This window comes from Cyclospora cayetanensis, unplaced genomic scaffold (genome assembly GCF_002999335.1).
Source record: "Cyclospora cayetanensis isolate NF1_C8 unplaced genomic scaffold, CcayRef3 CcayRef3_contig_16, whole genome shotgun sequence".
In the NCBI taxonomy this organism is placed as follows: Eukaryota; Apicomplexa; class Conoidasida; order Eucoccidiorida; family Eimeriidae; genus Cyclospora; species Cyclospora cayetanensis.
The window spans coordinates 127,404-140,995 of NW_020312103.1; the positions used below are offsets into that span (position 1 = coordinate 127,404).

A 13,592-nucleotide genomic window follows, 5' to 3' on the forward strand; every position below is an offset into this window, starting at 1 on the left:
CTTACAGGGCCTGCCTCCTCTATATACCAGAGAAAGCACTCTCCCCCCAATACCACCAACGCCATGCTGTCTATACGGGAACAGCCACGCTCCATCCTAAGTAACGTTTAAATCCACTAGCATGAACTCCCGCGACGGCTCTAAGAAGGGCTTCCAAGGGATATCCCCTTCATGGAGTGCCAACAACGGGCATCCCAATGGCTCTACACCCTCCACGGAGAACTCACCCCCGGGAGAACCCGCGGGGAAGAAGTGCCTGGGGGGCTGGCAAACGTGCAAGAAGGCACATAATCAATTAGAGCTCCTTTCTGTCGAATCTAACAGAAATATGCCTGCCGTCCAACACGTAGTTGTTGAAGGTGTCGATTGCATTCTGAGCACTCTCCCGATTTGTGAAGAGCACAGTGCCCACACCCTTGGACCGGCCATTCGGCATCTCGAGGATGTCGGCCCTGAGAAAATATGCACCCACACAATGCATCAAGTACACATCCTGCGTGAGCAAAATCAGAGTATATATATATATACACCAACCAACCACCCATGCCACTCCCAACCCCCGTCCTCCCTCGCCATGTGGCGTAATAAAATACATGGCCTAATACACGACCCCGCAATCGTCAGCGCCGCTAACCTGACAACCTCCCCACACTCGCGGAAGAGGTCCTTCAGCTCATGCCATGAAGTCTTCCATGGCAAGTTGGACACGAACACCTGGCGGCTGCCTGCACCCTGACTTCCACCCTGGCTGCCCCCTTGATACCCCTGGGATCCTTGATTGCCCCCCTGATAGCTGCTGCCTTGGCCTCCCTGGTAACCTCCACGGCCTCCAGAAAAGCCCCCGCGGCCTCGGCCACGTCTGCAGCAGAGAGAAAACGAGTCAGAAAAAGCACACCAGTCGAGTGGATGCACCCCACCCCACTAAAGAAATGGGCATACACAAAGCACATACATGCACAACAAATGGCGCCCCCGCGGCCTGTTCACAGATTGGTAAACAAACGTCCCCAGTCAGCCAGAAACCACAGATATGGCATGTCTGGCGCGACAAACGTTCAGTTTTTCCTCACCCTCGGCCACCAGAAAACTTTCCACCGCCGCCTCCCTCTTCCCTGTCCTCACGGACAAAAATTGGGCGTTCTGCAACAACAGCAAAAAACGGCACTCTGCGAGTTGACTGTTGCTGAAACAGCGATTTCCAGCCATTGCAGCGAAGCGGAGGGACAAAAACCAAATTTGCGCCCTCTTACCCAGTAGGACAGAATCCGTGAGCTCCTTGATAGCACGCTGCGCGGATTCTTCGTCTTTGTACACAACGATCCCGCAACCCTTGCTCCGTCCCTGATAGTCCTCGAACACATCAGCTCGCACTACCACTCCAGCTTGGCTCATGTGCTCGTGTAGTTCGGCAGAGCGCACACCCCAGGCCAAGTTGCCCACGTAGACGCTGCATCCGGGCGCGGGGGCCTCCGGTTGCTGGGAACACAACAAGCACGACGCAGGGGATTGCACTATCAGGAAGTAGTACAGCATTCGAGGCTTAATTGCACGCCTGGGTGTGCGCCTACATTAGAAAGCACAGCCCCCATACTACCGAGCGCTCAGGGGGATGCGTGGCGGGCCAAGTGCCACTGCCCGAGCAGTTCGAATTGGGGGATGAATGGTGGCACGAAAAAATGATCGCATACACAAAGGGGTGAGCCTTTGGAAGCGACTTGTTGCCCACCTTCTCAGGTTCTTGGCCTTCAAGGCACGGCCTTGGATCATCCGCGGGGAGCTGCGCATTCATCATACCAAATAGAAATGTTTGGATGATACCTCTGTTCATATACGAACAGCAGATGTAATTCAAATGCTGAGCGCCGGACCAGCGTCGACAGAAGGCGGATGCCTACCGCCCCAGACCCTTGTCCATGTACCCCCACAACTGCACCGACCCCTACTCTGATAGGAGAAAACTCCCAATCTGGCCGAGACCCCCTTTAAGACAGCTCCCACGAGGACTCTCGCAGCTTATAAGCCTGTTCATCGCTGGAAAACAACAGTAACTAGATATCAGCTCGCGGCTGTCTAACATCAGTCCGCAACGGTGGAGCGTGGGGAGAAGTCATGAGGCGACATACTGGCGGCATTTTTCCCGTTATTCGAAAGCTCAGCAGTCAACTCAGGTATTTCTCCTCCACTTTTCGGCAGAACAGCGCCCGATGAGCCATACGGTTCGGCTACAACCCTGCCTACCCCGCCAGGCTGGAGGCTCTCTTACTCTGCAGGAGGGGGACGGGACCCCCTTACCGTCTGCCATGGCTGCCGCCCAGCCCTCGCAGCTTCTGCAGCCAGCCCCATATCTTCAATGGGTGAAAGTATTCAATATTTAAGTAAGAGAAGTAGTTTTTATCCTCCCATTTTCTAAGAGAGTGGCTCAATAAATGCATCTGTCACAAGAGGCAGCCACTTCGACCAGGTTGCTTGAAGCCGAGCGATTCTTCAGAGTCCTTGGGGGGTCCGCGGGGGGAGGGGGGATCGAGGGAAAGCAATATGAATTCGGAAATTGTACTACAAGCTCAGTTCGCGATTGCATGCTAAATTCATCCTCTATTATGCAGCTCTCGCCTTCTTCACGGGATGAATGACACAAACGTGAACCTGAAATCGAACAGATTGCCTGTGCTCTGTCCTGTTACCCTACAACAACGAATACGAGTATAACGTTACAAGCAAACTACAGAGTTGTGAACAAGGTTAGTTTTTTTCTTATTATATCTTTCGGAACTAAAGACACAGATGCGCTGTCTTCTGTGTGTCTAGATAGCGCATCCACTGTTGACTAGGCGCATACCCCAAGGGCATGGCCGCCTAGAAAAACTGCCAACATTGGCGGTGCTCGAGGACCTGGGAGGGGAGATGCGTATCGTCCTTGAACACCTGCCATAGTTGGAGGGCTCACAACTTATGGTGCTTCAAGGCCTGCCGTAGGCGGAGGCCCCCCGACTGGTGGTACACTCGAATGAGTACGAAGAGCAACAGGGAACGCGAAAGACGGCTTTCCCTCTGCCTTTGCCAATCGAGTTTTAGTTCCAAGAAGGTCAGGCACGGCAGCGTGAGCGCTGATGCTGATAAAAGGAGAACGATCACACGAACCATAGAAGTTTGTAGGCATGGATGTTCAATTTGAATGGGGCGTACATTTGGTTCACGAGATCTTCCAGACGGGCTCCATACTGTTCGTATAGTTATCCGAAACCAAGAATGCACAGTAAAAAGCGGTTGGTAAAAAGCGAAAGCACTAGCAGATCTCACAGATAGTAGTAGCTTTTTCGCTTCCTCTGGTTCCAACTTTTTGGGAGCCTGTTGGTGCTTGCCTGAGTAAGATTCCGTGGTATTCAGTGACTGCACTATCGATTTCTACTAATCAGCGAGTTGGCGGACCTGCTGATTCCTCCATCTTTTTAATCAAATCTGAATCAGGCGGTTGACCGGAGAGCAAAGTTAGTAAATGAAGAGGTTTGTCAGCTGCAAAGAGAGCAGACATACCGTGTTGTGCCTCTTCAGCTTCGTCTATTGATTCTTCCTTCTCTAATTCCTCATCCTCACTTTCCTGTTTCAACTGATACACCACATTGAGCACAGAGCCTTATTGCGTAGTCCTTACCTCCGCTTCTTCCTCTATGTCTGCCATATCTTCTGAATGAACGAGCAGTTTTTCCCTTCATAGATGCATTTCAGAGTGTTCAAACGTGCAGGCATACCTTCTCCCTGAAATCTCGGGCCTTCCTCCATTTTCTGAAGCAAAATGAAGCTCTAGTTCATGGGGATGAGCGGTAAAAGTGCCTAGTTACTGAACACAATTTGTGCAACGCTGCACCAGTGATTTTTGATGTAATCGTTGGCACCTTTTTCACAATTTTCGGCATTTTCCTTCTCCTGTGATCCCGATATTTGATGTTTTCCTATGAGTAGTTCGTGTCCCGGTACCTTATTATGCACTTGTGAAGATGTTGCTGCGGACTCTGAATCCCCATGAACAAAACTAAATTCGTTCTCTCGTATATTTAGTGTCCACACCTTCATCTTCTTCATCCCGTTTCTCTAGTTCGTAGCCAACACCGCTTTGTGCAACCATAGAGGGGTCCTCTAACTCGTCCCCGCTCTCTTGAGGTTCCATGTGAGGATCATATAGCCCGTGCGCATTTACAGCATCAACGGGGTCCTTTTGAGCAAAGCGGGTAATAAACAAGAGGAGTTGTCACAATGCTGCCTGGGTTACCACGTTTTGCACGTTGTACGGCGCCCGTCGTGCCCCCGCTGATGCCTGATTTGTTAACAGCCATGTCACGCATGACGGTGCAATGAGCAGACCTGTAGTTTGTCCCTCTATGGCGGCTTCTTTTGCCTTTTTTTGATCTGAGAAAGTCAAAATATGATATATGTGGAGCATACTGACCTACAATGCCGCCCCACCTTCGGGAAATGGGTGTAATAGGCGTACAGTCCCTTGTGTTGTCAGTCGTGCACTGTGCGCATTGCATACGAAAAATGCCGCAATGCACAACGCAGAAGTGAGCCACATTGACGCTTTAGGAAGGAATAACATTGATAGAAGGATGAGAAATCGCGTAGCATCCCTGGATTTCTTGTTGCACAGGTACTTCCGCGCGCAGCTTCATGTAAAGCATCTCAAGTGTACGTTCATCGTAACGGCTGGACCGGAGGCACTCTTCTGCATTGCTGCCTAATAAGCTAGATCGCTTTGAAATGTTGATGCACTTAGCCCTGGCTGCTTTAACACAAAAGCAGATGACGCAGTGTTTCTTTCTGAGCTGCGCAGTTCCGTGCTCCTACCCTTCGGGCAGCGTTCGGGGGACTTAGACTCCAGCTTGCCTTCTCGGAAAAAAAAAACACAATATGCTATTTTAAGTCACGTGGAATGTCGGTTGATACTAAGCTGCAGTGAAGCTTCATATGTCATACTTTTTTCTCATAAAGACCAACACCAGTTCAGTTATGTTAAAGTGCAAGACAATGCATTGGATCCGGCGTTTCGCACTACAACTGGGCTTCTGAGCAGATATCTAAAGTTTATTTTGGTGTGATAATCAACTATTGCATACTTGATACGGATAAATCCAGAAATACCTGCAGAAGCTCAGTATCTGTCGGCTGCCCAACAATCCACTCAGTTAAAATTAGAGGCAGCACTTATGTACAACTACCGGGCATTTCCCTCAGCATTTTACGATGCTGCCCTATCCTGCTCATATGAGCACCGAGCTAACATAAAGCACTCATGGTAAGGAGCAATAGAACTGCCCCTGGAAAAGGCACAGGCAACTGATTTGAGATCACATTAGACAGAAGGCGGGTTAAGCGTGAGAAGTTTTAGGTTTTGTGCGTACGTAGTAACACCATGACAACCCTATTTTGAATAGCTCTCGAGACCCGCACACTGATGCATGAACAACGAGGGCTTTCCTTGCTTGCATGGAGTCATGGCAACATCCACGCAGGTAAGGCTCAAACTACAACTATCCAAAACGCGGCAATAGAGATTAACAACTTGTACTCATACTTTGCCACTAGCATTTTACCGATGTCCCCTGTTTAGTCTGTGGCGAACGGGGCGTTCAAGCCACACATAAATGTAGTGAGCAATCCTTGAGGTGGTAATATCGATATGGTATTGGAAAGGCAACAAACGCCATAGCTTTTCATTGCTACGCAACTGGGCATGTAACAAATGCTGACACAAGATTGAAGGGTACTGTTATACAGACAACCCGGTGCCGTCTCCTTAAACAAGAGGTTGAAAGAAATAAGTGCAAACTTGAGGCACGAGCAAACTCTTGCACAGGGAATTTGCACTGACCATGCTGTTGGTGCTGGAACGGGATTCGAATCACCATGGGGAAAGGTAGAGCATTTGGGAGTACCTTTGAACTCCTGTGCTCACCTGTATGTCAAAGACCAAGCTGCTGGCGATGACAGGCTACAGTTGAACACACCTTCTAGATTCAATGCGCGTACATTATACATATCGCTTCAGGTAGCTTTTGATATGCTTGTCTACATGCATCTCAAGTGAACGTAACTAGGCAGAGGCTCTATGTCCGCACTGATACTCATTGGGCTCCTGCCAAAGGGTGTGTACCGCAGGTGCAAGGCAGCTGTGATGAGGAGACAAGTGGCACTGCCATGGGAAGTGTGGAACCCTAATTGGTGGAACTTGTTTAACCGTTCCAAATAAGAAATGTCTGGGGGAGCAAGCTCTGCAGCTTCTACAGTATCTTTCAATAGGCCCACTCTCGCAGCATTTCAACAGCATTCTTGCATGCGAAGTCTAGCAAAGCACGATGCAGGTCCAATGTCGTATCGAGAGGCATAGAGAACAGCAACCAAGGCAGATATGTTGGTACAATCCAACGGTGGTAAGTCACTTTGCTCTATCTCACGTCCACTCCGCACTAAATCTGTTTGCAGTTTGCAATCATCGGCTTCACATCTTTCCGGCCTTGCCTATGAACCAGCATATGTCTTTCGTGTTAGAGCAGCAAGGGCTCATGGATCTAGCACGTGTTTCAGAAGGCTATATGGATGTCCAGTGCCGATCATACAGGAGCAAAGCCTGAACGTTGGGCCTTAAGCCATTTTTCTGCTGTGTATGCTACACTCTAGACAAGTATCGAGGGTCTTTCAGTAAAACTCCAGCTGTCCTGTACCCAAGCTGCTCAGAGTTCTCAACATAGGACGAAAGAGTAAGCTAAGATGCGCGCAGTTGCACCCTCCACGCCGCATGAGCATTCACAGCTAATTGCCCAGTTCACAGGCGTCCAATGTTGCGTCGCTTTGTATCAAGCCAACAATATCCTGCAACAAACAATATGCATTAACAGACAGAGTAACCCGAATGCCTACTAATTTTTATTTCAATATAAGCAGTGTTGTAGAAAGTGCTTAAACGTAAGTTAGCCAGCTGCAATCCTTCGCAGGAAATATATGGAAAGCCTGCTAAGGTGCTCAAGATAGTGTTTTTGGATGCCAACATCATCAAAACAATTATTTCTTCCTCAATGGTGTCCCTAGAGAATTGGAAAAATTTTTAGCGGCTAAGACAACTCCGCGCGAAAATCAGAGCACTGAGCTGCCAGAGGCATTTGGAGAATGCACTATATCAAGTGTCTCTTCAAATGCTTGCTGAGTGACGGCATTTACTCGTAAGACATGGATTTCGTCAGAAACCAGAAAGAAAAGATTAAATTCTTTCATCTTTATCCCTAAGGAAGCCACTGAGCCCATAGTAGTTCAGCGCTTCAAGTGAGGGCAGCTTTACACCGAAAAGATCCAACTAGCATGCGGTGAAAAGGAGCTTTGTAGGACGGAGTGGGCGAAAGACCTAATAGTTGCGCTTTGCGATTTATTGCGACCAGGTGATTTTTATACTTTGGCTCGCGTCCCTGGTGGAAGGGACGATCACAAGATGGGGGGGGGTCCGCGTGATTGATTCTTTCTGTATCTAATTACCCCTAGATTACCCCATGTCTCCTCTATGTAAAGCTAGTGCTGTTGGTATGGAACTGAAGTGTAGAAAGACCAGCGAAAACCCCTGTGTACGGCACAGAGGCGGCGTTTGTCGCAAAGTGCTGCTGCTAACTTCTGCTTCAGCAACAGATAAACGCAGCAGCTGCTGCAGCAGTAGCAGCTGCTGCCGCCCTCTGTCTTGTCGCCTTGTCCGTTCCCACCCGTCCAAGACAAGAATTAGCTGTTAAATTTGTGTCTCTAGTAGGGAAAAGTGAGCTTCATTTTTTCGGAGTCACCAGCTCTCTCAGTGCGTGCTGCGTCTCGCCTCTCCCGCAGTACTCTCTAGGGCAGCCCGCGGAGGTCTAAGCCGCGGCGCTGCGCCTTTTCTTTTTCCCAGGCTTTAATTTACCAAATCCGAAAATGGCGAAAGGCGGTGAGCTATGTTCATTCCATGACAGGCAAATTCGGTTTCCAACCAGGTTGCGGCTTTCGCCTCCCAGTCGCCTCTCCACTCGTACTGTATCTGCCTGTTTGCGTTCTGTGCATCTTTCCCCCAAGCGTACTTATTTCGTATTTTCAATATTAGTTTGTCCAATTCGCTGCGTTCCGCTTTCATTTTTGACCCTTCGACGCCCAGACGTCTCCCCTTGTCCAGCCGACGTCCGCCGTCGTAGCAGAGACCGCACACCTTGCGGCTTGGGTGCTGTCTGGTGTTTTTTGAGCTAAAAATATGCTTCAATGTGCCTCTGGCGCTGAGAAGCAGCGTCGGGCGCCCTTTTAGCAACTTTCTCAGCGATGGAGTTCTCTTGCCCCTGGCCTGTACTTCGCGTGTCATGCGCCTGTGGTCTTTTTATCGTTGCTCTTACATTGTGTACCCACCACTGTATCAAGGCCGACCTGTATGTGTCTCTGAGTTTTTGCTGAATGCCTGTCTGCTAGTTTAGCGCTCTTCCTGCAGCTCGGTTCTGCTCTCGCAAGTCTGCCTGTTGACCAGTGCTGCTGTTTGTTTTTGTGCAGTTCGGTTTCTGTCGCTGGTAAAACCAGCAATGTGCATCTTGCCCGAGGTCCACGCACCTGAGCGCCGTGTGCCTTTCCGGGAGAAGGTGCTATGGACGCTGATATCGCTGGCTGTCTTCTTGGTCTGCTGCCAGATTCCACTGTATGGCATCCGCACCAGCCGCAGCGCGGACCCTTTCTACTGGATGCGAGTTATCCTGGCCTCTAATAGAGGCACCCTAATGGAGCTCGGCATCTCCCCAATTGTTACAAGCGGGATGGTCATGCAGCTCCTTGCGGGTTCTAAAATCATACAAGTCGACCAGAGTCTCAAGGAAGACAGAGCCCTCTTTCAGGGTGCACAGAAACGTAAGTAACAACCAATGTGTTTTTCGCGTTTATCATTTTGACCTGTCGAACAGTGAGCATGCATGCAAGTATCACTTGCACCTGATGTGCTCGAGCTTGCGACGACAACTGACCGAGCTGGTGCTACAGCTGAACGCATGCTGCTTTTGTAGCGAGCAGTTGGGAACGAGCAGGGTCTACATTGGGGACACCTTGCGCCTAGAAGAGTGCTATGTCTGGATTTTAGGCCTTTCTCTCACATTGCGTCTCAGTGCTGGCTTTGTTAATTACCATCGGCGAGGCTGTGGCGTACGTCATCAGCGGCATGTATGGGCCCATCTCTGAGATTGGTGCAGGTTCGTCCAGACCCTAGCCATTAGGCTTCGCTTTGAGCACTAACCTCAGATCTTAAGATTTGCACTGGCAGCTATCTTGCGTGCTTAACAACCCAGTTCATTCGTTGTTTGGGAGATAATTTGTGTGCAAGTCAAACGCATGGCTGATGTTTGTTTGTCGTTTGTCCAGGCAGCGCGTTGCTAATTATTCTGCAGCTTTTCTTTGCGGGAGTAGTTGTCATCATTTTGGACGAACTCCTTCAGAAGGGCTACGGCTTGGGCAGCGGCATTTCACTCTTCATTGCTACAAACATTTGCGAGACGATCGTTTGGAAGGTAACTTTTTCGAGCTAAGGCTTCAAAGGGTATCAGTGATTCGTCGGATACGCTAGCAGTTCAATTTCCAGGAACCTGTGCATCTAGGGGCTCGAGGCTACTTCGTATTGCCGATCGTTGAGCGAACCCATGGCGCTCGCCTCTATATCATTCGCATGCTGTCCTTAGCATTGAGCATATTCCTTTGCTTGGTTTTACAGGCCTTTAGCCCGACGACGATTAAAACGGGCAAGGGAACTGAGTTTGAAGGCGCGCTTGTTGCCTTGTTTCACTGCCTGTTCACAAAGAGCACGAACATGGTGGCGTTGAAGGAGGCCTTCTATCGCTCAAATGCCCCGAACATCACCTCTCTGCTCGCCACTATTTTAGTGTTCCTGATTGTCATCTACTTCCAAGGGTTCAGGGTTGATCTGGCAGTGAAGTACCAAAGAATTAGAGGGCAGCAAGGCAGCTATCCGATTAAGCTCTTCTACACAAGCAACATCCCCATCATCCTGCAGACCGCCCTCGTATCGAATCTGTACTTCCTCTCACAGCTGTTGTACAGGCGTTTTAAAAACAACGTGCTGGTTAATCTGCTCGGTCAGTGGCAGGAAGTCGACGCTGGCGGCCACTCGGTGCCAGTGGGAGGCATCGCATACTACATCTCCCCACCGGGTTCTTTTGGTTCTATTCTTGACGATCCCCTGCACAGCTTTGTTTACATCACTTTCGTTCTCGTCTCTTGCGCCCTCTTCTCTAAAACATGGATCGAAGTGTCCGGCTCCAGCTCACGAGACGTGGCGAAACAGCTCAGGGACCAGCAAATGGTGATGAAGGGCTACAGAGAAAGCTCCCTTGTTCAGGCAAGTACAAGAGAGTATTGACATCATAGCATACTTCGGATGCCCAGTGCCTCTTGCACCATCTTCTTTTCAATGGCGTATACATTTGTGGTTTTCCCTCCTAAACCCATGTATTGTCGAAGCATATCCCTGCCGCATTGTTTCAGGTGCTTAATCGCTACATTCCAACAGCAGCCGCGTTTGGTGGCATGTGCATTGGGGCTCTCACCATCATTGCCGACTTCCTAGGCGCCATCGGCAGTGGTACTGGTATTCTCCTTGCCGTCACAATTATTTATCAGTACTACGAAATGCTCGCCAAAGAAAAGGAGCAGGGTGAGAGATGCTGAATACACCGGCGTGCCAAATACATTACAAAGCAAAGGCACGCTGTTCGAAACTTTGTGACACTATGTTTTAAATCCCTCCCGGTAATTTCCTGCGCTGCTTCCGTTGCTTCCACCCTTTATGCACGCCCTAGGGAAGCTTAATACCCGAGAGATAGCCGATACACAAATAGATGCGCAGTTTTCTCATTTGCTGTGCTTCATATCTAATTGAGCAGTGTGATATTTGAGGTGCATTCTCTTGCTTTGTGTGCTTGCTCTATGAAGGCAATTCGATATTCTGAACATTGAAGAAACTAAAAACTTGCTCCCTTTGCGTCTTTTTCGTGTACGCAACCAAAGAGGCCACTTCATGCGTTCTCTGGCAGTTCCCATATATAGATTTCCGTGGAGCAACATGTCACAGCACGGCATCACACGATGGAGTCGTCTTCTTTGCCGTTTTGGCGGCTACTCAGATAGATAGAGGAGCAGACGCAAGAAATGAGGTCAAGATAATGGCATAACGAGAACAGGCACGACAAGGCTCCGTGAGGGGGGGAACAGGAGTTGCGCGCGTCTTAATTTGACATTTGGCTGGATCCGGCTCATTCCTGGTGTCCAAGTAAAGGAGCTCAAGCCATTAATTTGGAAAGAAGAGGATAACACAAGAATTCCTTTGTTTCTCTGGACATTTGCTGTATGGGTGGTCTCGGGGATGCAGTTTTGCATCGCTCTTGTTTCCCTCGTCTCTGCTCATGTAGATTCAAGAGAGACGGATTGACGACCAGGCGTCGCTCTACCAACCAGCACAGTAGATTGAGTCCTGAGCACCCGAAGTAGGAAGGGGCTTGAAAATGACCTGATGGGCAGGACACGCGTCTACACATCCTTCTCATGTTGTACATGGGAAAATGTTGTTTTTACGGACATTTGACTCAGCAAGGGTTCACAGAAATACAGACTTTATAAGCCCAACGTTTCATGTAGAAGGTACTCAGTCATTTGCTGGTGGTAGTAGCTTCCTAACTTCAGTCTCTGTCTACTTAAAGTTCGAAGTAAAACACAACGGTTCATTTAAGCGCAAGGGTGCCTATGTGCAGACCATAAGCTCGCAGCTGGGCTGCAGTAGTTGTACATCCAGATGCATATGGGCAGGGTTACAGCAAAGGTGATTGCTAAGAACACAAAACGACGTTTACTAGTATGTGGAGAAGCGAGTACACAACAAAAGAACCAAATGCTGACAAGCGAAGATACAAACAAGTTTGTGGGAAATAGGGGGGAAAGCGATATGTAAAACACGCAATGGACGGTACATCGGGTGGCATCAGTAGGTATACGGACGTTGTATTGGCTGACGTTGCGTACTGGGTTGTGCATTAAGTCACAATTTTTATTATTCGGCTAGTTGGATGAGAGTGAGGTCTGGGAAAAGTAATGATGCAGCCGAATCTATTTAATCGGCCGAACAAGCCCTTTAGGGAGAGGAATAGTTCTATTTACACTTCAAGTGTGTGCTTGCCCGTATGACCACATTTAGATTATTGGTTGCTTGGCGTGCCCACACACTGCTGTATGGGGCCAAGCTCTGAGACAGGAAACGCATGCCCTCCCTCCTTACGGGGCTGTTGTGATGCGGATTCTTTCCCAAAATTCTCATTCCCTTCTCACGACGAGAGGTTCCCTGGTTTCACGGGGTAGTCCTTGACGTGTTGCCAATATTCTTGGAATAGCGGCTTTGCCACAACGTTACACCGTCTGCCGACACTAGCGACTGATTGAAAAGGTCTTCTTTCTCCCTGAACTGCAGGGTTTGAGGGTATTTGTCCTCCATCGTGTGTCCTTGGGCACCGTGGTGCCTTGGAACTCGATTCGCACCACGACCACGAGGATTAGCTGTGTCGAATTCTTCAGGCTGCCGTCTTTGCCCGTGCCTCTCTTGTCTGTGGATTAGCTCGACTTGCGTCCCCCTGTTTGCTCGCTCGTGATGATGATATGCAGCCATTCCAACGGCGGCAGTACCGCATGCACCAGCTAGCCCAGCTGCAGCTAGCCATCCGTTACTAAGGATATAACCACATTGCGGAGGAAGAAGCCCACCTTTTCCTCGGGCGTTCATGAGATCAGCTGGGTCGTTCGGGTCGTTCATAGGTGCAAGCAAGCAGTTCGATTGGAAAGGGCAAAATCGATAGCTGATATATTTGTGCCTGCCATGACTGAGTCAAAGAGAAGATGCTTGCCAAGGTCCTTCAACAAAGCTGATGAGGCCACAGAAGGAAACATCCAACGTGCAAGGTACCACACCAGGGATACGCTCAGCGCGAATACGTACACACACAAGAATTCTCGCAGCAGTAAAAAACAGAATGGGTTTCGATAATGGCCATACGAAGAGCAGCACCACAGGCCGTGGGAAGGCACTATTTCATGTTTAATGTCTCTAGTGTGCAGTGCAATCTGTGTATCGATTCAATAAACGATGGAAAGACCAGCATTCTGTCTCCCGCTTGGTCTCTTCCGATTTTCCTAATCCTGAAGGCTTCTATCCAGTGTGCTCAAAGTAAAAGCAATGACTCCTTTTCCTCAGACGTAATGCGGTCTCGATGCACTTACCGCTGGAGGTGTTGAGGTGGTGAATGAGGTGTGTTGTTCGTTTCTGTTTCCAGATGCTCGATCGGCAACTAGATAAAGCATCTTTTGCACGAAAACAGCCCGAAACAGAATCAGGAAAGGGGGCAGGTCGCACGTACACGCGTGGCCATGCTCAACCCTATCCGCAAACAATTGAGGGGAGGGCGCTAATGCTAGAGCCCAAAAGCGTTTTACATGGTATCTCCTGATTTATTTGTCCGAATTCAGCTATTTTATATCCATGGGATTCATCGGGAATGCGGAACCCGAAAAACAAAGGG

At 49.3% G+C, this 13,592-nt stretch overlaps 3 protein-coding genes across 3 annotated transcripts; 1 reads left to right on the plus strand and 2 right to left on the minus strand.

Moving 5' to 3' along the window:
- Positions 1 to 295: 295 nt before the first annotated feature.
- LOC34620459 (uncharacterized RNA-binding protein C328.05) lies at positions 296 to 1,771 on the minus strand. The gene is made up of 5 exons (XM_026336991.1): positions 1,727 to 1,771; positions 1,251 to 1,476; positions 1,071 to 1,140; positions 635 to 859; positions 296 to 452 (listed from the first exon to the last, which is right to left on the minus strand). Exons 2-5 carry the CDS (start codon positions 1,390 to 1,392, stop codon positions 296 to 298), a joined length of 594 nt encoding a protein of 197 aa, XP_026192776.1. The 5' UTR covers positions 1,393 to 1,476; positions 1,727 to 1,771.
- A 1,176-nt stretch (positions 1,772 to 2,947) lies between these two features.
- LOC113147215 lies at positions 2,948 to 4,526 on the minus strand. Its single transcript, XM_026337010.1, has 8 exons — positions 4,487 to 4,526; positions 4,265 to 4,401; positions 4,061 to 4,207; positions 3,985 to 4,005; positions 3,532 to 3,604; positions 3,298 to 3,359; positions 3,195 to 3,199; positions 2,948 to 3,110 (listed from the first exon to the last, which is right to left on the minus strand). Exons 1-8 carry the CDS (start codon positions 4,524 to 4,526, stop codon positions 2,948 to 2,950), a joined length of 648 nt encoding a protein of 215 aa, XP_026192795.1.
- Positions 4,527 to 8,307: 3,781 nt separating this feature from the next.
- Positions 8,308 to 10,701, plus strand: LOC34620460 (protein transport protein Sec61 subunit alpha-like 1). Its single transcript, XM_026337011.1, has 7 exons — positions 8,308 to 8,331; positions 8,457 to 8,607; positions 8,731 to 8,877; positions 9,129 to 9,212; positions 9,382 to 9,527; positions 10,064 to 10,372; positions 10,519 to 10,701. Exons 1-7 carry the CDS (start codon positions 8,308 to 8,310, stop codon positions 10,699 to 10,701), a joined length of 1,044 nt encoding a protein of 347 aa, XP_026192796.1.
- The last annotated feature ends 2,891 nt before the right edge of the window (positions 10,702 to 13,592 follow it).